The sequence below is a fragment of the Callospermophilus lateralis genome, chromosome 16 (genome assembly GCF_048772815.1).
Source record: "Callospermophilus lateralis isolate mCalLat2 chromosome 16, mCalLat2.hap1, whole genome shotgun sequence".
Taxonomy (NCBI): Eukaryota; Metazoa; Chordata; class Mammalia; order Rodentia; family Sciuridae; genus Callospermophilus; species Callospermophilus lateralis.
Genome location: NC_135320.1, coordinates 58,638,773 through 58,665,075, shown reverse-complemented (window position 1 = coordinate 58,665,075; position 26,303 = coordinate 58,638,773). Strand labels below are relative to the sequence as shown.

At 37.5% G+C, this 26,303-nt stretch overlaps 1 protein-coding gene across 1 annotated transcript in view; it reads right to left on the bottom strand.

Annotated features, from left to right (window-relative positions):
* The window catches only part of Atp6v1c1 (ATPase H+ transporting V1 subunit C1), a 51,325-nt gene extending 25,262 nt beyond the window's left edge, over positions 1-26,063 (bottom strand). The window contains exons 1-3 of the mRNA XM_076835730.2: positions 25,890-26,063; positions 6,757-6,927; positions 5,514-5,581 (exon numbers count right to left, since the gene is read on the bottom strand). Coding sequence (XP_076691845.1) covers positions 5,514-5,581; positions 6,757-6,888 — 200 coding nt within the window. The 5' untranslated portion in view covers positions 6,889-6,927; positions 25,890-26,063. The remainder of the gene's footprint in view (positions 1-5,513; positions 5,582-6,756; positions 6,928-25,889) is intronic.
* Between the last annotated feature and the right edge of the window lie 240 nt (positions 26,064-26,303).

Sequence of the window (26,303 nt, the reverse complement as noted above, 5' to 3'; positions counted from 1 at the left end):
AATTTCATTACATAGATGAATTTACTCTTTCAGCTACTTTTGAGTAGCTCATCTGGTTTCAGAGTTCTTAGTTTAAGGACTTTCTGTGAAGTTTTGGTTAGTAATTATGTAAAAGGTAACAGTCTCTGCTATTTTGTGCTTTTGTATCTTTTATCTTTCCCTTATGGTATTGTCTCCATAGCTCCAGTAATTTCTATCACCTAAATTTTTATTGGGTACAAATGTTTTGTAAATAGTATTGGAGTCTGTAAGGTTGGTGAGCTAGGATTAGTTCAAAATGTTCAAATTATGTGAAATCTTCCAGGTGTACGCTGGGTACTTTATATTAAGCTATATTTTGGTTATTCCAAACATATTCTCCAGTACATTTACCTTGTTACAACTTATGTCTTCTTATGTGTTAATAAAATTATATTTTTTAGTTTATAATATTTCAGGAGGGTGACAGATGGTATGTATGAGCTTTATATCCCTATTTAGTTAGGCTCTCTATTCTTAACTTACTACTAAATCTGCCTTTGATTCTTGGATTTCATAAGAGCTATTTTGAGATGTTCTAAAATAGAAAATGTAGCCCATTTCTTTCCATCTTATAATCTACATCTTGACTTAAAGTTTTTATGTGTATATTTGTGTTTACAGTAAGACCACATTAGGGTTTACTGAAGATGGCAGTACATAGGCTAATACTGCAAAAAGTGCTGGGATAAGTCTGGGTTTATCAGTTATAGAACGGGTTCCTCTAGAGAGATGTAAAGTCCTTTGAGTTTTAGGCTATAGTGTTGCTATTTAAGTACTTATGTTTATGGTTAAGCATGCTGAGGCATCCCTGGGTTCAATCCTTAGTACCAAAAAACAAAGAGTAAAAATAAAAAGAGGGGCTGGGGACATAGCTCAGTTGGTAGAGTGCTTGCCTTGCATGCACAAGGACCTGGGTTCAATCCCCAGCACCACAAAAAATAAAAATAAAAAGGGCTAGGGATATGGCTCAGTAGTGGAGCATCACTATGTTTAATCTGCAGTATAGATGAGGAAGGGGAGGGAGAGAAGGGGAAAAATAGGAAGAGAAAGAGGGGAAGGAGGAAGAAAAGAAAGAAAAAGAAATGAAGACAACTCACAGATTGGGAGAAATTATTTACAAGTCGTATCTCATAAAGTTTGTGTCTTAGCTATTGTGTGTTAAGGTTACTCAGAGTTTTATTTTAAATAAAGTTTTTCATAGCTTAGTTAAGACTTAACCTTATCATAATACATTTAAAACGCATTTTATGCCAAATTGTATTAATTTGGGTTAACTGTATGACTGCAGTAGCTGGCACAAAATTTATCACCCTATTATAGTATGACTGTTGAACTTTTGTTCATATTGCTTAATTTTTAAAAAAAATTTAATTGTAGATGAACACAATACCTTTATTTTATTTGTTTATTTTTATGTGGTGCCAGGGATCAAACCTAGTGCCTCACACATGCTAGGCAAGCACTCCACCACTGAGCTACAACCCTGGCCCCATATTGCTTAATTTTAATCACTATTATATCCCACGTAGATGTGGTTCAGTAAGGTGTATGAGCTACTACGATAGTGGACTTGAAACTTGCTCCTTTTCTCTTTTTGATATAGACAGCATTCTCACTGAGGTGAGGACACTGCATGTATAATTCTAGTATAAATTAATTAAAAGGCCGGGATTAAAATTTTATGTTAAAATACTCATCTAAATGTTTTCATGCTTTACTTTAATGAATTAGCTATATTAACTATCAGAATAAATACAGTTGCATGAAGTTGTAACATTTTGTCTCTGATTGCTATGTAAATATTGGGGAAAAATTGGTAAGAAAATATATATATAAGGAGATGGTCTACTTCACTAAACCTAAAAATCTTCAAAATTTTTGCACTTTGTAAAGTTGCTTTGAGAATTACACTAGAAACTTCATTATAGTTGAAGTTATACTTAAATTAGGGGGTATTAGTCTCCCCCCCATAAAGGGTTTGGGTTCAAGTGCTATGTAAGCATTGGGGCAATAGGTGGTAAATACACACATTCTCTCACATAAATATACAAAGAGGGTGTGTTCTATTTCACTAAGCCTAAAAACTTTTAGGAATTTTTCAGTTTTTAAAGTTATTTTTTTTTTTACTTTTTTTTTTTTTAGAGAATTTTTTAATATTTATTTTTTAGTTTTCAGCAAACACAACATCTTTGTTTGTATGTGGTGCTGAGGATCAAACCCGGGCCGCACGCATGCCAGGCGAGCGTGCTACCGCTTGAGCCACATCCCCAGCCCCTTAAAGTTATTTTAATTGAGGGTTAGACTAGAAACTATATTATAATTGAAGTTATAATTAACGGTAAGCTCTTCAAACAGTCAACATGTAATGTTTATTGTTTTACAGATTTGACAAGAGTACAGCTGACATGTATCATATATTATTTGTACACATTAATGTCCTTTAAGTATTATAAGTAGCATATGAAACTAGAAATTAAGTAGTAAGGGGAATATAGGGCTTATGGAATAAGCATTTTATTAAATAGTTATAACTAAATTCTGCAGACAGAAGTATCAGCATCTTCAAAAAAATGGATCAAAGACAACATTGTTAGGATGGCAATATACCCCAAATGGAATCACAGACTAAACACAATTCTTTTCAAAATTCCAGATGACTTACAGAAACTTCATGTAGCAATCCTAAAATTCATTTGAAAATGCAAGAAACCAAGAATGAACAATCTTGAAAAGAAGAGAACTCACACTTTGATTTAAAAACTTACTATGAAGCCACAATAATCAAGATAAATAATGCAGTAATAGCAAAGGATAAAAACAACAGATCAATAAAACAGAACTGAGAGTCCAGAAATAAGCCCTCATTATTATGTTCAACTGATTTTCAGGAAACATGCCAAGATAATTCACATGGTGCCTGGACAACTTTCACTGAGATACACACTAGTCCCTAATTTTTTTTTCCCTTGTATTGTTGGGTATTAAATCCAGGACATGCTAGGCAAACACTCTACCACTGTTGGACAACTAGGTGTCCACAAACTCAAGAATGAAGTGGTAGCTCTATCTCATGCCATCTATACAAATGAACTCAAAATGGATCAAAGCTATAAATATAAAACTCTAGAAAAAAACACAGATGTATACTGTGACTGTTTTCTAGATATGACACCAAAAACACAAGTAACAAAAGTAGATAAATTGGACTTCATCAAAATTAAAAATTCTTGTGCTTTCTAGAACAAAAATCAACAAAGTAAAGACAAGGTAGGTGCAGTGGTGTGCACCTGTAATCTCAGCCACTCAGGAAGCTAAGGAGGGTCAAAAGTTTGAGGTCAACCTGGGCAACTTAGCAAGACCCTGTCTTTAAATAAAAAATAAAAAGGGGCTGGTGCACACTTGTAATATCAGAGACTCGGGAGGCTGAGTTAGGAAGATCACAAGTTCCAGACAAGCCCCATCAACTTAACAAGGCCCTAAGCAACTTATTGAGACCCTGTCTCAAAATAAAAAACAGAAAGGACTAGGGATGTGGCTCAGTGGTAGAGCATCACTGTGTTCAATCTCCATAGAGGGGAACAAGGAGAGGGTGGGGGGGAAGAAGAGGAAGAAGCAGGAAGACAAGAAGGGAAGGAGGAGGAGGAGAAAAGAAAGAAAAAGAGAATGAAGACAACACACAGATTGGGAGAAATTATTAGCAAGTCATATCTCACAAAGGACTTGTATTTAGAATATGTAAAGAACACTTACAACACAATAATAAAAAGAAAAATAAGGGCAATTAAATATGGGCAAAGGATCCAAATAGACATTTCCAAAGAAGAAAAATAAATGGCCAATAAACACATGAAAAGAAACTCAACATTTATCATTAGTCATCAGGGAAGTGCAAATCAAAAATACAATGAGACACTACTTCATACCCACTAGGATGGATATAATCAAAAAGACGGATAGTAGCAACATGGAGAAATTACAACCCTTAAACACTGATGTTGAAAATACAAAAAAAAATGTAGCCACTTTGGAAAACAATATGGCAGTTCTTCAAAAAGGAACCAAGTAGGGTTCAGGTTGTGGCTTAGTGGCAGACAGCTTGCCTTGTACATGTGAGGCATAGATTCGATCCTCAACACCACATTTAAAAAATAAATAAAATAAAGATTGTGTCCATCTGTAACTAAAAAATATTAAAAAAAAAAGTGACACAGAAATTCCACTTCTAGGTACATATCTAAGACAAATGAAAACACTGAACACACAAAAACTTTTGCATGCAAGTGTTCATAGCAATATTGTTCATGTAAACCAAAAAGAAGAAACAAACTAAATGTCCAATTAACTGATGAGTGGATTAATATCAAATCAATTATTTGATAATATTATTTGATGATAATAGAATTGATAATAAAAAGAAATGAGATCCTGATATTTGCTATAACATGGCTAAAACTTCAAAACATTATGCTAAACAAAAAAGCCAGTCTTAGCCAGGTGCAGTGGTACATAATGTAACCCCAAACTTGGGAGGCTGTGGCAGGAAGGTAACAGGTTCAAGGCCAACCTGGACAACTTTGACAAAATCCTATTTCAAAATAAAAAAATTTTAAAACAGACCAGGAGTACTGAGGATGTAGCTCAATGGTAGAGTGCTTGCCTAGCATGTCCTGGATTCAATCCTCAGCACAACAAAAAAATAAAAGCAGGAGTGGGTGGGGAGTAGCACCATGGTGATATAACTCAATGGTAGAGTACCCCCAGGTTCAACCCCTAGCACTGCCCCCCTCCCCCCCCCCAAAAAAAAACAATCACAACAGACCATATATTAAATTCTATTTATATGAAATGTCCAGAACAGGCAAATCTATAATGTCAGACAGTAGATCAGTGGGTGGTGGGGGACAGAGAGTGACTACTGATGGGAACAGGATGTTTTTATTGAAGGAGGGAGGGTGATAAAAATGTTTTGTTTTGTTTTTTTTTTTAAAGAGAGGGAGAGAGAGAGAATTTTAATATTTATTTTTTAGTTATTGGCGGACACAACATCTTTGTTTGTATGTGGTGCTGAGGATCGAACCCGGGCAGCACGAATGCCAGGCGAGCACGCTACCACTTGAGCCACATCCCCAGCCCAATAAAAATGTTCTAAAACTGATTGCGATATTGGTAACACATCTCTGTGAATGTAATAACACATCTCTGTGAATGTATTTAACATAACTGAAGTGTACACTTTAAATAGGTAAACTATATGACATGTAAATTATCTCAATAAAGATATTAAAAAGAATATTATTATTTTCATACTTCAAACTGGTATATTTTCTTGTACATAAACTGTACCTTCACAAAATTGCTTTATAAAGAGAAAAAGTCATTATTTTCTAAAACCATTCCTATAAACAGAGTATATATGTGATAACAAATCCAATGTCCAGGTAGCATGATAATGTCTCTCATTTTGTACTACCCCGTGCATATATGTACATTACCCTTCTACAAATGCATCCAGTTTAGCCAGTTCATCTGACAAGCCAACCAAGACATCCAGTGTGCCAACCTGGAAGGGAAAGATGGCATTTTATTATTTAGCTTTCATCCCTACCCACCCTTTTTACAAGATTATACAATATCTTGATTTAAAGGGCCCTCAAATCTTAAATTCTTCATGTTTTATTTTATAACATGCAAGTGTACTAAAAAGATATTTGTCAGACATTTCAAATCTATTTATACATACAACAAATCTTCTGATTCATGGGTACAAGCACCATTTAGGATGTGAAGACTTTTCAAGGTATGCCTATATTTGTACTATCCAGTGACAGCTGGTCATTTGAAGTCCTGCTCTACAACAAGGACCCTTAGCAGAAGGTCCATGGATGTGCATCTGAGGATCTATAATTAAATCTCCATGCAAAACTTCATGCAAAAGATCCTATTTTGGAAGAAACATCCTGTCTAAATGGAATCCAAACTCCAAAAAAATATCAAACGCTGAATATGTTCAGTAAGTCTTAAATGAATACTGTATATGACCACCTTACTTAGTTAACTAGCAAAATGTAAATATCACCATTCTTAACAAAAGTTCATTAAACCAGTTACTAGCAGCTTCATCAACTGATTACTGGCAGCCTGTTTCACACTGAAGCTGCTAGATTACTGCTCTAGCATCAGTAGATCAGATCAGAATAGAATTGTACATAGATTAAATGGATTAAATAATGAGGTTAGATTTGGCAAAAATGATTAAGTAGGTGCTATAGTAAGATATTTACTGTGTTAGCAGAGTATCAATTAACAGAAAAATTAATTCTGGGCTTGGGCTATAGCTCAATGGCAGAGCTCTTGCCTAACGTGTGAGGCAGTGGGTTCAATCCTTAACACCACATATAAATAAACAAACAAAATAAAGGCATTCTGTCCATCTACAACTATTAAAAAAATTATATATATATGTATATACATACATACATATATATTACTAAGATTTTCAACTCTGAAAATCATATTTCAAAAAAGCACAAAAAAAGTCTAGCAAGAAAAAAAATGTTATTTAGTTTGGGTAGTTACAACATCTCAAAGAAACGAAACTAGATTAACTAGAGATGAGAGGGTTTTCTACTGAAGGAACTGGGTATCTCATTTCTACCAAAAGAAAGAATTGGCCCCTCCTGATTCCAAACACTTTGACTACACTCCTGATTATACTCTTACACAGTGCAGCTTTACCTTTAAGTCAGGAATGTTGAACTTGGAAGAAATAGCAAGGTTATTATTCTTTGAAGTCGCTGCATGCAGTTTCTCCCATGTTTGCTGACAGGTTTTCTCCCCAGGAGCAGATATAAGCCAGAATTCAGTCATGTTTATTACCAGGAACTTCTTTGGAAATCAATAAAGAAGCTATAATGTAAAACAAAGCAAACACACAAAAGTATATTTAATATCATTCATTTCTAAAATGTTTCAGTCACAGGATAAATGATAAAGTTTATATCTAAAATGTACTCCATAAACCTATGTGTTAAAGATTTGGTCCACAGCCCATGGTGCTACTGGGCCTAACCGGAGAAAGTTATGTCACTGGTAGACATAGAACTCTGGCCACTCCCTCCCTCCCTCACTCTTTAAACTGGTGTCTTATTATGTCACCCAGGCTAGCCTCAAACTCCAGGATTCAAGCAATTCTCCCACCTCAGTCTCCCAAGTAGATGGGACTATAGGCATTTGCCACTATGCCTAGCTTCTCCCTTTTTGCTTCTCACGGCTATGAGCTAATCAGTTCTACTTTGCCATGTGTTCCTTCCATGATGTATTGCACCACCACAGTCCAAAGCAACGGAGCCATGTGACCACAGACTGGAACTTCTGAAACCATGAGCCAAAATAAACCTTTCTTCCCTTTAAATTGATTCTTTCAAGTATTTTGTCACAGTGACAAAAAGCTAGCACAAACCTGTTTCAGAAGTAATCTAACACTGGCATATGATATCAAGTAAATTTACTTATCTGGAAGTAAATACATCTGTGATTTATTTGTGACACTAAAAAAAAAAAGATGATAAAGATCTAATATAGGGGGCTGGGGATATGACTCAATAACTGAGTGCTTACCTAGCATGTATGAAGACCTAGGTTCAATCCCCAGAACCAAAGGGCAAAAAGACCTAATATATGAATTACTTAATGTTTTCAACATTATATAACATCCTAAATAGAAATTATTCAAGAAGTGAGACTACCCAAAATACCAGTCAAGAAGTTTTCATTCAACCAAATCCAAGGGTCACAAATTTATAGATTTCTCTTAAATTTAACACATATAAACAAAATGAAAAAAAAAATTAAAGCTATGCATAATCAACCCGAGAAAGACTTAATTGAATCAGTGCATTTGAATAGTAGTGACCAAATAAATTTGCCACATTAATTTAGAAAATCCCACAAAGTAGTCAAATTGATGATTATCCATATTCAACCTAGAGGAATCTCCTCAAATCTCCAATATGTTCTTAGATACCATCAAACATTTGAAGAAAAAAAAAAAGTGTCTTGCTAACCTACCTGGTTTTGTTCAAGTACAAGGTTGTGGGGAGGAGTAAAAACACTACTGAAGCTGAGTTACAGAAGCAGCTGTGGACACTTCTTCCCAAAGACTCCCATTAAAATACATCCAACACTCTTCTACAATCGTTTTTTCTTCCTCTTCCTCCCCTCCCCAAACACACACAGGAGGGAGTGGGTAAAATATAAATCTACTCAGAATCTAAGTAGATAAAAATACAACATAAACTAACTAATAAAAATGATAACATTACGATATCACTTTCCAATCTAATTGCCTTCAGGAGAACCATCATAAACTTTCTACCACTACTGCTCATTTAACCTCTCCTGAAACTGGACTCCATGTCTGTAAATTGAATATATAGCTGTCTTAAGAACAAAATCAGGGCTGGGGATGTGGCTCAATTGGTAGCGCACTCGCCTAGAGTGTGTGAGGCACTGGGTTCGGTTCTCAGCACCACATAAATGTGAAATAAAGATACTGTGTCCACCTAAAAACTAAAGAAATAAATATTAAAAAAAAAAAGAACAAAATCAGATAATGAATGGGAAAGGATTTTATAAATTTTCTTCAAAATATAGTTAATCATAATGAACTTTCATAATCTCAGTAGCCCACTTTAATGAAAGTAAACCTGTCTACTTATTATGTATGGTATCATTAAAGTAAACTTAAGCCACGGGCAGTGACACTCACCTGTAATTCCAGGAATTCAGGATTTTATTTAAGAAAAAGATTTGACTGTGGATGTAGCTCAGTGGTAGAACATTTGCCTAACATGCCCAAGACACTGAGTTCAGGGAGGGAAGGAAGGATCCATCCCTACCTCCTCCTGGATGAATGGATGATCAATCAATCTGGGGCAAACATGGCAAAATGTTAATAGCTATTAAATCTAAGTAGTAGATATGTGGATGTCTGCTAATTTGCAATATTTGAATTTTTCTGTATATGAAATATTTTTTTAAAACCTCAAACTGTTATAAGAATGTAATTAATTTATGAGTTACAATATAACACTGCTTAGTAAAATTTATAAACTATAAAATGTTAGTGAACTATCAAGTGGCATATTCAGAGAACAGAATAATCTATCAAGTTAATCCTCCTTTAGGGTCCATATATTTAATAATGTTGCATATATTTAACAATGTTAAAGGATAGGAGCTTAGACTACACCTATACTAACTCCAAAAGCCTATTAGTTTTGCCTTTTATAAAAGGCAGGAAGTTGCCTTTTATAATTAATTCCTGATGAAATGCTGTGGACCTATCTGCTGCCTTCCTGTCATCTGGTTTCTGTGCTCCACCACATTCAGGTCACCTCACCAAAACTGCTCCAACAACTGGTACCCTTTTCACTTTCCTTTGACTACTTTGGCCTTAGCTATTTCCCTATCTCTGGTTTCCTTTATCTAATACTCTTGCACTTAACCAAATATAGCTATTTAGCTCAACACCAATCACAGTATTTTAAATTCCTCAGTTTATCAAGAGAATCCAATGGCATCTTTAAATTTCTGTTAGTAATCCAGATCTTCAAAGTGACTATGGTTTTTGGAAAACTGAGCTTTTACTGTATTTACTTTATACAACTAGCTCTGTTGAAATACATTTTTATACCTCCCCAATAAATGACAGGTAATGAAGTCACGTGTTGCAATTCTCCCTGACAGCAGTGTTTTATTATTTAAACTGCACCTGTTTCAAAGACTGTAATAAGATGGATGCAGCGGTGAATCCTATAACCCCAACAACTTGGGAGGCTGAAATAGGAAGATGGCAAATTTCAAGGTCAACCTCAGCAACCTAGTGAAACCCTGTCTCAAAATAAAAAGTAAAAAAGAGCTAGGGTTGTAGATCAATGGTAGTTCACACATGGGTTCAATTCCCAGTACCACCATACTACAAATAAATAAATAAATAAATAAATATGCCCTTTATGTTTGGTACTGTGCTACACATTTCTCATACATTACCTTAGTTAATTCCTACAACCACCCTATGAGACACTCAGAGATTAGTAATTTATCTAAGGCCACACAACTGGCAGATGGGATTCAAATCCAGTTGTGTTTGACTATAAAGGCCATGTTCTCTTTACTGTGTCAGGTTAGGAAAGAGGAACTCTGCAGTCACATATGCCTGAGGTCTTCCATTTGAAGAGAGATCCACAAGCAACCTGGAACCCCTTCACCCTGTTCAGTTCCAAGTTCAGAGTACCCTGGAAGTCTAATGGATTCTGCTACATAAAAGTGTCTGACTCTTACATTTTCACCCACAATTTCTAAATTTCTAAAATAGTCCAGAACCTGGCATCCAAAACTATTCTACCTCCTAAAAGGAACAATGGTTACTCCACACAAAAAGATTAAAAAAAAAAATTTAGAGATTCAAGGGACCTAACCTGTCAGATCATAGAACACAAAAACTTTGGAGTCTCACAAGAGTTAAAACCCTTACTCTACCCCCTTGTAAGTCCTCTCATGTGCAAAATGGAAATTCCACAAACCTCTTTACACAACTGTTGGAAGGAATGAATAAAATGATGACCTAGATCTTTTTGGAGGTAACTGTATTAACTATGTCCCTAACACATTCTCATTCTCAGGCTCTCCCCAGCGTCCCAGGAGGGAAATATCCTGTTTACTTATACGTTATGAATGCCACTATCATGCACTTATCACATTATCCCCACCCCAAGCTTTTTTTTTTTTTTTTTTTGGTGCTGAGGATAGAACCCAGAGCCTTACACAATGTCCACAGTTAAACTCTTACATGAGTCACATTTTTTTAAAAATTCTTGAAATTTAAGAATAATTTAACTTAGCTGCAAATAAAATGTAGATATAATTTACTATTTGGGGATACATTTTACTATTTGGGAATACACTGTACTATTTGGGGAGTGGGGAGGCTGAGAAAATAAAATTCATGTTGCTAAACACATTTCCCTTTTTCTCTCAGATGCGAGGAAAGAGTCAAAATAAGTGGCCAATGGTTAGGAACTTAAAAAGAACCTGGGGCTGGGGATGTGGCTCAAGTGGTAGCGCGCTCGTCTGGCATGCGTGCGGCCCGGGTTAGATCCTCAGCACCACATACCAACAAAGATGTTGTGTCTGCCGATAACTAAAAAAATAAATAAATATTAAAAAAAAAAAAGAACCTGAACACCTCCACTGCTTCAAATGACTTGGTTTTGTGGGGGAGTGAGTTTGTTTGATTTTGTTTTGGTACCAGGGATTGAACTCAGAGGCACTCAACCACTAAGCCACATCCCCAGACCTTTTTTTATATTTTATTTAGAGATAGCAAGTTTGGCGCCTCACTTTTGCTGAGGCTGGCTTTGAATTCACAATCCTCCTGCCTCAGTCTCCTGAACAACTGTGATTACAGGCACACACCACCATGCCCAGCCAAATTACTTGTTTTTATTGCTAACTATTTCCTTTTGCTTCATCTTGTATTTTTGAAACCAAACATAAATGCAGATACATCATATGCTAAACAGAAGAAAAAATCATCAAATAGGCACACTGACTAAAGGTTGGGGTTCTTAAGACTCAGACTCAAATCTACATTCCTCCCTTGTGCAAATGTGTAAATGTGTTTCTCTCCTGTTGGTTTTCTCTATACCCTGGGCTCTCCTGCAACAAAAAGAACTGTACCCCAACGATAGCAGTCACTGACTACCTTTCCACTCTGATGTCTCAAAAGCACCTAACACTTCTAGCTAGCTCATCATCCCTTTCCCTAACCTTGGTCCTAATCCAGTGTTCCCTGAGCTAGCCTAGGTATACCTCTGCAACACCAGACAATTAAGATCTTCAAATATTCTAAAGGCAGCAACCAATACTGATAAGATGCTTCCTATCTACTTCACCAAAGTACTTCCCATATATTAATTCATTAACTTATTAAAACAACCCCATGAGAGGGATAGTAATTACAAAGAAACCAAGGCACAGAAAATACCTCAGATGTTATATATTATGTAGCAGGCTATATACTAGATGAGACTATATATTATATGCTAAGGGTGATATTATATATTTTTATAGCACATTCTCTACAGAACACTTTTTACTAATATCTGCCTTCTAAATAAAGTAGAAATCATGTAGTTTTTGCTCACTATGGTATTCTCTCAATATATGGCATAGAAGCTGGCATGATAGAGTCTCAAAATGTCTTTGTTGAATGTTTTTGGATAAACAAATAATGTGAAACTTAAATAACATAAATTATTTAACTCATAATTGGTGGGCTCCTTTCACTTCCCAATTTATTTCTTAAATCGACTTTAAATATAATCTACATATAATCATATATCCAAGAGTTCAATTAGTTTTTGGCATACATATAGATCTGTGTAACCACTGCTAAACTGAGACCCTGGGTACAATCCCCAGTATTGAAGGAAAAAAAAAAAGTCTATCACTTCTATCATCTCAAAACCTTCCCTCACATCTAGTCCCATCAATCCCTGCCCAACTGCCAGCTCTGGACAAATGCTGATCTGCTTTATGTCACCACAGATTAGTTTTATATGATCTAAAATTTCATTGTTAATGGAAGCATACATCATGTATTTTTTTCTATCTAGCTGCTTCTGCTGAGCATGTCCTTGATATTTGTCCATGTTGTGTTTATCAGTACTTCATTAACTTTTATTGCTTAGGACAGCACTGCATGAATATACTACAATTTATCTGTTCAGCTACTGATGGACATCTGAATTGTTACTAATTTGGTACCATTAAGAACAAAGGCACTGCCAGGCATGGTGGCACACACCTGTAATCCCAGTGGCTTGGGAAGCTGAGGCAGGAGGATCACCAAATTCAAAGCCAGCCTCAGCAATTTAGCAAGACCCTAACAAGTTAGCAAGACTCTGTCTCTAAATAAAATATAAAAAAGGGCTGGGGGTGTGGCTCAGTGGTTGAGTGCCCCTGAGTTTAATCCTCAGTGCCAAAAAAAAAAAAAAAAAAAATAGGACCCACTTGAATCAAAGTGTGAAATATATCAAGAACTATGTAATGTTTTGAACAACCAACAATAAAAAAAAAAAAAAAAAAGGAACAAAGGCACTATGAACATTCCTCTACAAAGTTTTTTTTGTAAAGATGTGTTTCCATTTCTCCTGGGTAAAATTCTAGGAACAGAATTTCTAAATAGAAATTCTAACATTTTATATTCCTTGCAAGGTATGCAAGCTCTAGTTGTTGCACATGCTCACTCGCACTTAGGGTTCTCAGTCTTTTCATTTTTAGCCATTCCAGGGCTGCAGGGATACCTTGCATTTTCATAATAATGAAGTTCAGTACCTTTCCATGATATTAGCCATTTGTAGATCTTCATTTGTGCAGTCTCTTTTCAAGTCTTTTGCCCAATTTAAAATAATAATAATAATAAGGTGACTTATTTCTGAGTTGTAGAAATTGTATACTGATACAATTTCTTTGTGATATACATACATGGTATTAGTAGGCTTTATGCCATTACAACAACAATTTCTTTGTGATATACATACATGGTATTAGTAGGCTTTATGCCATTACAACAAATACCTGTGGGCTGGGAGTACAACTCAGTTGTAGAGCACTTGCCTAACAGGCACAAGGCTCTGGGTTTCAATCCCCAGTACTATAAAACAAACAAACACTTGAGATAATCAACTTAGAAAAACAAAAGGTTTATTTTGGCTCAGTTTTGGAGTGCCAGTCTATAATCACTGGTTGGCCACGTTACTTTCAGGGCTAAGGTGATGCAGTGCATCATGGCGGAAGCATGTGGTAGAGCAAAAGCACTCACCTGTGGCCACATAGAAAAAGAAAGAAAAGGTATGAAAGGGACATAATTTTTCACAGATACCCCACGAGCTAAAAACCTCCCAACAAGGCATCATCTCTTAAATTTTCTTTTTTTTTTTTTTTGGGGGGGGGGTGGAGGGCAGCAAGGGTTACTGGGGATTGAAGTCAGGGCACTTGACCACTAAGCCACATTTTGTATTTTATCTAAAGACAGGGTCTGAGTTGCTTAGCACCTTGAGTTTGCTGAGACTGGCTCTGAACCTCAGCCTCCCAAGCCATTGGGATTACAGGTGTGTACCCCTGGCAACCTCTTAAATTTCCTACCACCTCCCAACAGTGCCACGCTGGGACCAAGCCTGTCCACATGGAATTTTGTGGGACACTAAATATCCAAACTACACAGACATTCACATATTTTTCTCTCAATTTGTGGCTTACCTTTTCTTAATGGTGCTTCTGAATAGAAATTTTCAATTCTGCCAGTGTCCAATGTATATTTTTTAAAATAATAGATGCTTTCTGTGGTAGATGTAAAATGTGCCTACCCCAAGGTAATAATTATTTGTCCTGCTTGAAATTTGCTGAGTGTCTTGGATCTGTATTTATAGGTTTCATCAAATCTTTAATTTTTTCAGCCATTATTTTCTTCGAAATTTTTTGTGCTCCCCTCTCTTGGGATAAAATCACATTTTAAACCACTTGATATTATTCTACAGGTCTCTGAGCTTCATTTTTTGTTTGCTTGTTTGTTTTCCTCCAGTTGTTTCTCTCTTTCTGCATTAAGTTTGGATAGTCTCTTGCTCTACATTTTATTTTGCTGACCTTTCTTTATAGTCTCTAATCTATCATTCATTTCATCCAGTGAGTATCTCACTTCAGGTGCCTTTTTCTACATTATAAGTTCCATTTTTAACGTTCTCCATTTCTTTCTTCATTACGTTCATGTTTTCTGTTAAGTCATTGAGCCTACTATAATTCACAATGTTACACTGTTGATCACTGGGTTTTGCTGTCTTCCTTTTAAGAGTGTTGTACTTTGTTCTGACAGGCAGTTAAGTGACATGAGGATCAGCTTGATCTACTCAAGGCTCATTCTTAAACTTTGTTAAAATGAACCCTCAGCTTTACTAATTTAGTTTTGTTACTGACCACTGGGGATTTTATTGAATGTCCCAATCCTGTGAGCTCCAGCAATTGTTCAGTTTAAAACCCTGTTGATCCTCCTAGAGAGAGACCTATGTCACTTTCTGGGGTTTTATGTCTCTGACAATCAGACTTGCAAATTCTAGCCAGATAAGCCTTCCCCAAACCTAATCTCCTTAAATCAGTAAGATCAATATGCTCTTCTTGGGTTTTACCCTTGCTAACTCTGGTGCAGAGTATGTATGTACAGGAAGAAAGCTGGAGAGATTACAGAGCTCACATCACTTGTTTCCTTTCTCTCAGTTCTTGTACTGCTCGCTATCCACTACCTAGAAGCAGTTTCTTCCTATGTCTTGTCCAGGTTTGTAGTTGTTTATGGTGGGAAAGCACATCTGGTACCAGTTACTCCACTGCAGTCAGAAACTGAAGTCTCAGCCAGTTGTGTTATACATATTATTCATGAGTTTTTGGTTTTGCTAATTACTATTTATTTCTGTGTGGGAATTCAGCCATAACCTCCCAGCCTATCTCAGTCCTATGTTTTACATTTAACAGAAAACAGAATTAATAACAATGAACACCAAAAATTTTAACAAATCTAGGCTGAAAGACTGAATACTGTGTATGAAGAATGGAACAATGAACATGTATTACTTTGGTAGCAAAGGGAGAAATACTCACTTTTGTTTGAAAAACAACAATAGATGCAGCCTGAATAGATGTCACTTACATTCATATATGTGCCATTAATTTGCAAACATATGGCAAGATATTTTGATTGGTAAATTATAAAGTCATTTAAAAACATTGATAAAGCAAGGAGCATTGATATATGCCTGTGATCCCATGAACTCAGGAGGCTGAAGCAAGAGGATTACAAGTTCAAGGACAACCTCAGCAACTTAGCAAAGCCCTAAACAACTTACCAAGACCCTGTCTCAAAATAAAAACTTTTTTAAAGTACTAGGGATATAGCTCAGGAGTAAAGTACCCCTGGGTTCAACCCCCAGTACCTATACAAATAAAAGCACTGTTGAAGCTATAATAATTTGACATCATTAATAAAAGATCTAAAATGTTTTAGAATACTATGTCATCACTATCTAAAAATGTGCATATCCTTTGACCCAGCTATATCAACTTTAATAAAGGAAATAAGGATAGAGATAAGCATAAAACATTAATTTATGTTTTTTTTAAAAAGCCGTTAATGATTACCTCTTGGGAGTGGCTCATGAATGTTTTTATTTTCATTTTTTGTGCAGATCCCTGTTTCTCAATTTTTAAATAATGAATTCTATATGTAAGCATGCATTCCAAAAACAACAGCAAAGAAAAAAACCCTTATTAGCACATTACTCTCATACTTGAAAACAGTGAAAAGTTTAAAAGCTATTAACATGGTATTATAACAAAGAAACCTGATGATGATACAAAGCAGAAGAATAAAGCTGATTAACAGCAGCTACATCTCAAGCATGGGATCAAGGCTGGTCAACAATGTTTTTATCTCACTAGGAATCATAGCCAGAGAAAACCCAAATGCTAACCTCAGAAAGCACAGTGTAACCGACAGAACATTGCACTGACAAACTGAAGCCTTGGGATCTAACCCTAGTTCTGAATATTATTGTCTGTAAAAATTTCCTCATTTGTAAAATGAGAGAATTAGATTTTGTTATCCAAAAACCTATTCTGCTCCTTCACTCATTTCCTGAATCTATACTGGGTGAGGCCCAGGACTATCCTTTTTTCTTATTAAGTCCTTCAAGTAAATCAGGTGATCAGCCAGATTTCTGAGCCACTATTCCAAAACAGACATTTTCATGATTATATAGTGAGTTCAATGTGACAAGAAATGGCAATATGCTTATTAAAAGATAGCTAAATGTCATATCATCATCAAGAACCACATAGCATTTTTAGTTCTATAACACATAAATGCTTTTTTGTTCTATGAAATTTAGAAACCATATATACACACACATATACTGACACATATATCAAACCACTTTGTATATGTTTTTGATGACAACTAACAAGCTGAAAAAATAAAGTCAACAACAACATATGAAATCAAGTATAGAACAAAATGAAATCTGAGTAAACTCTTGCTTTGCTCAAGAATGCATAATTCAGGGCTGGTGATGTGGCTCAAGCGGTAGCGCGCTTGCCTGGTGTGCGTGCGGCCAGGGTTCCATCCTCGGTACTACATACAAAGACGTTGTGTCCGCCAAAAACTAAAAATAAATATTAAAAAAAATTCTAACCGATGTGATTCTGCAATCTGTATTTGGGGTAAAAATGGGAGCTCATAACCCACTTGAATCTAATGTATGAAATATGATATGTCAAGAGCTTTGTCATGTTTTGAACAACCAATAAAAAAAATATATTAAAAAAAAAAAGAGTGCATGCATAATTCAACCAAGTACAGTAGTGCACACCTGTGGAAGGCCATCCTCGCACGTGATTTGAGTTACCTCCCTGGCTGGGCGAGAGGCGCTTAGACACATCCTTGTGTCCAGAGTTTTCCCCACTCTTCTCAGATCCGAGGGCTTGTCCATGTGGAAGCGTGTCTGGCCACTACCCCAAGACCCAATCATCGCAGGACCTCGGGACACTGCCCCTCCTTAATCTTCATTGGATGGGAATTTTCCCCAGAATTTTTTGTTCCCCAATAAAAGTCCACTCCCTGGCGTGTTCTCTCTCTCTCTCTCTCTCACGCCTCTTCAGTAAACCTTGCTACCTGCTACCATAATAGGTGGCTGGAGCGGGGAAGCCGTCCTGGAGGTGGTTTAAAGGTAATTAGAGCCTGTCTCTTTAATTCAAAACTCCCTTCGGATTTCTCACTTAGCTGAACTTTCATTTAGGAAGCCTGTGCTGGCCGCAGGCTAAACACACCCATAATCCTACCAACTTGGAAGACTGAGGTAGAAGGATCACAAGTTTGTAGCCAGGCTCTTCCGTTTAGTGAGACCCTTAAAACCTTAGAGACCTGATATCAAATTAAAAAAAAAAAAAAAAAAAAGAATGGGTATGTCACTTAGTGGTACAACACCCTTAAGTTCGAGTTTAATCCCCAGTACCAGAAAAGGAAGAATGTATAAATCAGTTAAGTGTACTGGCACAACGCCTATAATCCTTGCTACTTGGGAGGATGAGGCAAGAGGATCACAAGTTCAAAGCCAACCTGGGTTACTTAATGAGACATCTCAAAATTTAAAAATATATAGTTTCCTAAAAGTATATGGAATTTATTAAAGAACAGAGTACAACCTTACATACAATATCAGATAGGTTTGTGACCAGTGTTCCTTCTCCAAGGGACAGAAGACTAAATAACACAAAACATATGCCCCTAACCCTGCTTCTTAGAATTACAACTCAAATCTGCCAGTCTTCACTGTCATCAAGCATTAGTCCTTGTCTGAGTTTTCACGTTTTATCCTCACAATCTTCCTGGACTCTTCATCCATTTTGACCTCAGGCCAAGTGGGAAGGAGAAATGAAAGATAAACCTGGGTCCAAACTTCAGGGACTTTTTTTTTTTTTTTAAAGAGAGAGAGAGAGAGTTTTTTAATATTTATTTTTAGTTTTCGGTGGACACAACATCTTTATTTTATTTTTATGTGGTGCTAAGGATCTAACCCGCACCCGGCGCATACCAGGCAAGCGCATTACCGCTTAAGCCACATCCCCAGCCCCTCAGGGACTTTTTATATACTGTATCTCTCAGTTCTAGGAGTTTGAAAACAATGAATTATTTTCCTACCACAATTAATTAAAATGTAAAATTAAAACAATAATGTAGTAATTTATTCAAAAACACAAAAAGTGGGGGTGCTCAGCCTGAACAGGAGATCTGCTGTGCACTGCCTCTGTGAATGGAAGGTACAAGCCTGACCCATGACAGGGCTGCAGAAAACAGCAGCACCCCCAAAAGTGGTCCAACCCTTAACTGATTTTAATGCTTTCAAGAATACTGCAGTCTCTGAAATGCAGTCATCTTTCACAATATATTAAGCCTAGAAACTGGCCAATATACAAACAACTTCCTTTTCAGATTTTATAATTAGTTAGGCCTCCATATCCACAGATTCCTCATCTCAGGCATCAACCAACCATGGAATGAAAATATTCATCTGTGCTGAATATGCAGACTCTTATCCTTATCATTATATTACCCAGTACAATTAATCTAGAAATAATTTAAAGTATATGGGAAAGCATGTGTAATGTATGTAGATACTATGCCATTTTATACAAAGACTTGAGCATCCTTGTATTTTGGTATCCACCAGGGAATCAGTGAGAAGTCTTCGAACCAAGTCCTCTCAGACACCAAAGGGCAACTGTGTTAAGTTTACTAAAGCAGTTTATTTCAACAAGCACAAGGAAAATGGATGCCTCAGGTATCGGTGAAATATCACATGGCCTTCCAAATATGCACTTCAACTTTTAGTGAAACTGACCAGTATGAAACATTTAACACAAAATATTTATTTGGGTACTGAGGAATTAGCCCAAGGACACTCTACCACAGAGCTACATCTCCATCCCTATTTATTTATTTATGTATGCATTTCAGTACTGGAGATTAAACTCAGGGGTGCTTTATCACTGAGCTATATCCCCAGACCCTTTTATTTTGAGACAGGGTCTCACTCATTTTATGAAGCTAATCTCAAACTTATGATCCTCCTGCCTCTCAACTTTCCAAGTCTCTAGGACTATAAGCATGCACCATCATACTTAGCCCTTTTTATTTTTTATTTTGACACAGAATCTGGCTAAATTGTCCATGCTGACCAAACTTAAAATCGTCCTTCCTCAGTTTCCCAGGTCATTGGGATTATAAATGAAAGCCACCATGCCCAGATAAGCCATTCATTTTAAAATTTAGTTGCCTAGAAATCACTTACACTGCATAAAATGAAAGAAAGAATGACCACTTCCTCTTTGAATGTAAAGATTTCATCCTTCAAAACATAAGCATCATAAATGGGATGGTGGGAGAGGCTTACTTTTATTATAACTTGCTTAAATGTTTCCAATAACTAAAAGGGGAATTTTACTTTTCAGGGAATATTTCCATGATTCATATGGAATGAGATTTAAAAACTGTCACAACTTACACCTTCATTAAACAAATTTTAACTCTTATATATTTTGTTTTCAACAATATTTATAAATACTCTATCTCCCATTAAAGACTACCTCAAGTTCACTGGATAAATATACTTAAATATAAAAGAAAATTTAATCTTTAATAGATATATTTTATAAACCACTACACTCTTTTAATGCCACAGTTGACAAGAAATAAATTTGTAAAAGGAAAGCCTTCCTTTCACACAAGATGCCATAAAAACTGGAAACAAGAGCTGGGGATGTAGCTCAGGGGTAGAGCACCTGCCTAGCATACATGAGGCCCTGGGCTCCACCCCAAATACAGAAGAAAAAAAAGACTTGCAACATGTTGCAGGAAGTAGTTACACAAAATACAATGTTGGAAAGTTTCTAGTAATTTCTGGTAAAGCTGGTTGAAACGGCAGATATAGCCAATAGGGAACAGTTGAATGGCTACTACTGAAAGTCATCATCAAAATCTTCTGGGCTCCCAGAGACTCCTCTCTGTACAGGCAACTCAACTCGGTAATGACAAAGGGAGCAGACAATTCCTTCCATGCCAGGGGATTCCCTGAATCTACATTCATGGCTCCCCAAATGTTACTTCCCTTTCTTTGGGGTTGATCACTTATAATCTTGACTGAACCACAGTACCACACTCTGCTAGAAGGTGCTGATGTCTCTGTTGCAATGTATTCTGGCCTGAAATTTATCAAGTTAAAGAGTTAAAATAAATTTTCCCTATTTTAACTCCAGTAAGCTTGAGATTCTGTTAAATGGTAAGGACAACTACTCATTGAATATATACTATGTGCAGTGCCCAGTGACAAGCATTTCATTCAGTATGTTAGGCAATTTTGTACTTAATTCCTTCAAAGTAGACATTATCACTGCCCTCCTCTTGCAGAAGAGGGAAGAGTTAATGACACCACTTGTTCAAGGTCACACAGCTAGTGACTACATTTTATTGGTACAGAAAATCTATTTGAGTTATTCAAGCAGCTTTTGAACAGATAAGTTCCTCAAAGAAATATCAGACTAGTTTCTGTACTTTCATACTAAAGGAGTTACATTAAAACATCAAGAACTGAATCTATTAAAATATTACTCTAGCTGGGCACAATGGCACATGTCTGTAATCCCAGCAGCTCCAGAGGCTGAGGCAGGAGGATCACGAGTTCAAAGCCAGCCTTAGCAAAAGTGAGGCACTAAGCAACTCAGTGAGACCCTATCTCTAAATAAAATACAAAATAGGGCTGGTGATGTGGCTCAGTGGTTGGATGCCCTGAGTTCAACCCCTGTTGCCAAAAAAAAAAAAAAGACCTTTCTCTTAGCCTCTGTATTTTCAATATTCAATATTTGTTAAACATATAAATGATGGCACCACATGCATGTTTTGCAACAAATGGTATCCCTCTCCTCTAGAAGTCTAGAAGTAAATGGGAGCATTTGGGGTTGTCTCAATGTGAGGATCATTAATTAGCATTTGATGGATGAAGGCTAAACATAAAATAATACTGTCCAAAATACCAATAGCACCCATGCAAAAACACTGAACTATAGGCTGGGTCAAGAAGATAACCTTTCATGGTAAGGTTAATTCAACCGTTGGTTAGCTTAATATACAAATAACTTCACTGTTCATTGATAAATTTACTTAATATACCTCAGAAGACACATCACTCTCTATTTTAAAATACATACAGATACCAGTCACTTTTTAGATACCTAGCTAATATTCTGCCTTTCATCTCATGATATAACCAAAGCACCTAACCTCCTGCCTACTTGGATCATTTTTAAACTCAATAAGTTTATAGCACGTGTGCATATTCACATAATGTTAGAAGTAGTTTCTTTTCCCTTTGGAAAATAATTTTGTTTCATTATCAAAAAATAAAATGAAATTTCTAATTCTAAGACTCATGTCAATAGGAAATTTTTACATTTCCTGAGCTCTTTCCAAGAGCATCATGCTAAGGTTTTCACTGTCTTTTTTTTTTTTTTTTTTTAATTATTGTAGATGATGGTTGAAACGGCAGATATAGCCAATAGGGTATAATAATTATTTTAAATTATTGTAGATGAACACAATACCTTTATTTTACTTATTTATTTTTATGTGCTGCTGAGGATGGAACCCAGTGCCTCACACATTCTAGGCAAGCACTCTACCACTGAGCTAAAACTGCAGCCTGTTTTCACTGTCTTCAAAACACTGATGACAGGGCTGGGGTTGTGGCTTAGTGGTAGAGTGCTCACCTAGCAGGTGCGAGGGCCCTGGGTTTGATCCTCAGCACCACATATAAATAAAGGTATCCTGTGCAACTACAACTAAAAAATAAATATTAAAAAAAAAACATTTATGACATGAAAATCTAGAGCTAGGGATGTATCTCAGTGGTAGAGCACTTGCCTAGCATGCATGAAGCTCTGGGATTAACCCCCAATACTGAAAAAAAAAAAAGAGAGAGAAAATTGAACATGAATTGATTTATAACTAAAATGATATGTAAGTCTACATCCAAAAAAGTAGAAAAGAATGTATTCTGCAGATAGTTCAAAATATGTTCAAGAACAAAATTAAACTAGGATGTGCTCAGTCAAAACTATTGAGTCAAAACTCTTGTCAATCAAAATTGTTATTCCTAAGCAAAATCAAGACTTACAGCTAAGGACAGGTGGGCTGCAAGAAGACCCTTTTGCAAAGGTTTACCTTTGCAGAAGTTTTGTTTTGGGGCCAGTTTTGCTCTTTGGCCAATAAAATTATTTCACGAGTTGTGAAAATAATCACAGAATCAAATTTGTGAAGCCCAGAAGCTTCGTTCTGGGTTGCAAAAGCTAAATAAAGGAGGCTCCTAAGACTTCTACACCAAAAAATAAAAATGAGTATTTCCTATCCAGTTTTAAAAGTAAAATTATTCTAGTCACATAGCTCTCAGCATTTAGTTAGATCCTGAGTAATGTTTCTTGAAATTTTATATAGTCTCTGCAAAGAATAACAAAAGGGGAAAGAGATTCCAGAGTTCTGAGACACAACCCTGAGGCTCCATCTTCAGAAAAATTTGAAACTCCCTAGTTGCCAAAGAACTGAGAATGGCAAACTGAGTACTTTCAGCTCACCTTGCTGCTTATTATCTCCCCCAACTGGATTGTAAATGGAAGAGCTTTCCCCAAGCTCTTAGAGAAGCAGTTTCTAAAAGTACAGACTGCCAAATCCCTCGAAGCTATCCTAGAGAAATTTCACCCAAAATGCTAAATCAAAGATTACAAGGTACTTTGAAAAACTCACCCTGCTCTCTACATGTTGAATTGTAGTAAGTACTGGGTAGGTAATCAGCAGGAATAATCTATGAGCAGTCAGAAGACTGTGGAAGTCAGGCCAAGCTTAGCCAAATCACTTTACTTCTGTTTCTAGTTCCAAAGATCGAGATAGGTCCCTACCTATCCAGTGAGAGCATTTTCAACTACCATCCCTCAAAGACCTGTAAGAACAAAAAAAAAAAACATGAAAGGTAACTGATTCCTTCCTGTGACTATATTTCAACAAAAGCTACTCTGAAACAGATGACATTACTAAGGAACACATTTGAAAGGTCAAAATAAATTTTTACAAAGTCTCCCATGAGGGCTGGGGATGTGGCTCAAGCGGTAGCGTGCTAGCCTAGCATGCGTGCGGCCCGGGTTCGATCCTCAGCACCACATACAAACAAAGATGTTGTGTCCGCTGATAACTAAAAAATAAATACTAAGATTCTCTCTCTCTCTCTCTCCCTCTCTCACTCTCTCTTAAAAAAAAAAAAAAAAAAAAAACAAAGTCTCCCATGAACTTCAAAACAATCCAGGCCTCCCTGTGTATTTCAGGACTGCTTAGGAGGTAGTTATAACTACCTTCAGGGAAAGGGACAAACAGAACTATCATTCTTCCTCTTTCCCAACTCCTTAATCCTCTCAAGGTGAGTAAAGTTAAAAGTTCTCCTTAAATCCCTAGTAAAGAGAGAAAAATGCCCTCAAATCCTTCAGTGGACTACAACAATGTTTTCCTCAGCTGGCTTTCTCATTCACTTTTGCCACCCTCTTCATCATTCTTCACAAAATTATCTCTTCAAAAACTACAGTCTGACTCATTCCACTGCTTGTATCATTACTGGCTTCTTTGCTTTTAGGGTAAAAGCCCTGCTGGGCCTGACCCTAGATCTCATAACCTCTACCCACTTTTCAGCCACCCTAGCCCTCCAACAACTTCTCAAACACTTTATTCCTCCTCACATACACTGTTCCTCAGTTAAAGTTCTTTCCACTGGTACCATCACATCCCCTTTTCAGCCTCTTTGCAGACCTCAGGTCAAGTCATAGGCTCAAAAAACGTTCTTTGAACATTCTTCCATAAAGGTTATATTCCTGGCAAACTCTTTCACACCACTGATATTCCTTCAAAGCACATTTCACACTTGCATGATCATTACTAAACTCTGTTGCCTCCAATTTGACTATTAAAAGTTCTGTGTGGATAGAAATCCTTTATTTTCTGAATCTTTGCATCACCACAATACCAGCATATAGCATGTACTCAATACATTAGTTAAGTAAATAAGTCATTCAAAGTTCTCATTATTTCAGCCCAACTTTATTCCCCACTGATCCACTACACAACCCACCACAAACCTGGCCTTTGTCCTCCACTCTCCAAAACTTTTCCCTTCATCTTCAGGTTCTCAAAACCTGTGGCTTTCCATGCCTAGAAAGTTGTCCCCATTTTCCTCAACTAGTTCAAATCCCACTGGATTGACAAGACCCAATTCAAGTTTTCTTGCCTCCAGGGTATTTTCCCATAGCTCCAGTTCCCATAGCTTCACACTTTCAAAACACTTTGCATTCTTTTTGACAATTATATATATATATCCTCAGAGTACTTTAATGTGTCGCATATGTGACTTTTCCTCCCAATATCATTAGGTGGAACTCCTAAGGTTGGTTTGTTTAAACTTGCTGCACCCTCAGGATAGAACCCTCAGATTTTTTCCACTGAAAATAAGATCAGCTTTCCTCTTACTCCTGTTTCGCAGGTGATTCAATATGCCTTAACAACTCTCTGCACAAGTTCCCTTTCGGAGATTTTTGCCTACCCTTCCCCCATTCTACCAAGAACAGCCAAAAAAGGTTTGAGTTCCCTGGATTCTTGTGCTTTCTCCTACCTAGACCGACCCTGTTTTTCCCTCTGACGATCCCTGCGTGCAGTGGAGCTGTTAGGCCCTTTAAACTGCCAACCCCCTACTCACACACAAGTCCCTACACCCAGTCCCGGGCTCTAACGCTGCCTGTGACCTCACTCACACCACCCCAGATCCTCACCTGAACCACTCTGACACCTTCCATCCCCTCCATCAGACGGCGTGGATTCTCAGTAACCCTTGCCTAAGCAAGGTCCCAAGTCCGCTCTGCCTCTCCTTTCGGCCTCTGCCACTGAGTACCCCCTGAGGCTGTGTCTCTTTTTCCCTCCTTCCTCTTCCTTAGAGACTGAACCTAGGCCCAAAGCAGTGACCAACAGAAGCCGAGCAGACACAGGCACCAGGCCTGCCGGCTCCAGCTCCAACGCCAACGCTACTGTCTCGGGCCCGCCCCCGCCCCCATCCCTCCCAAGCAGCGACAGCAGCGCAAGCCTGGGCCTGGCCAGGGGTCCCCCTCAGGGATAGCCATCGCTCACTGACCCGGGAAGGTGTCAAACGAGGAAGCGGCGGCGGCGGCGGAAACAGGTGAGGAGGCGGGCGGCCTGGCAGACGTTAACGGCTCAGCGCTCCATCCCTCCCGGACCTAAGCTCCGGCCTCACAGCTTCCTCGACCCCAGAGCCCACAGAACAAGTCACGTGCGGGCCGGAGCAGTCAGCTGATCGCGGCGCGCGCCACTGCGCAGCCGCAGCCGCAGCCGCCGTCGCCGGAGAGGGCGGGCCCGGGACGCTCCGGGGAGCCTGGGAGCCGGGAGCTGGGGCCGCGGCAGCCGCTCGGAGTGGGTGGAGTTGGCGGCGGCTGCGGGTGTTGCGGGTGGCCGCGGGCTAGCCACTTGCGAGCGTCACGGACCCTATCCCTAAAGTTTTCCCGCTTGAGATTTCTGCTGGTTAGAATTT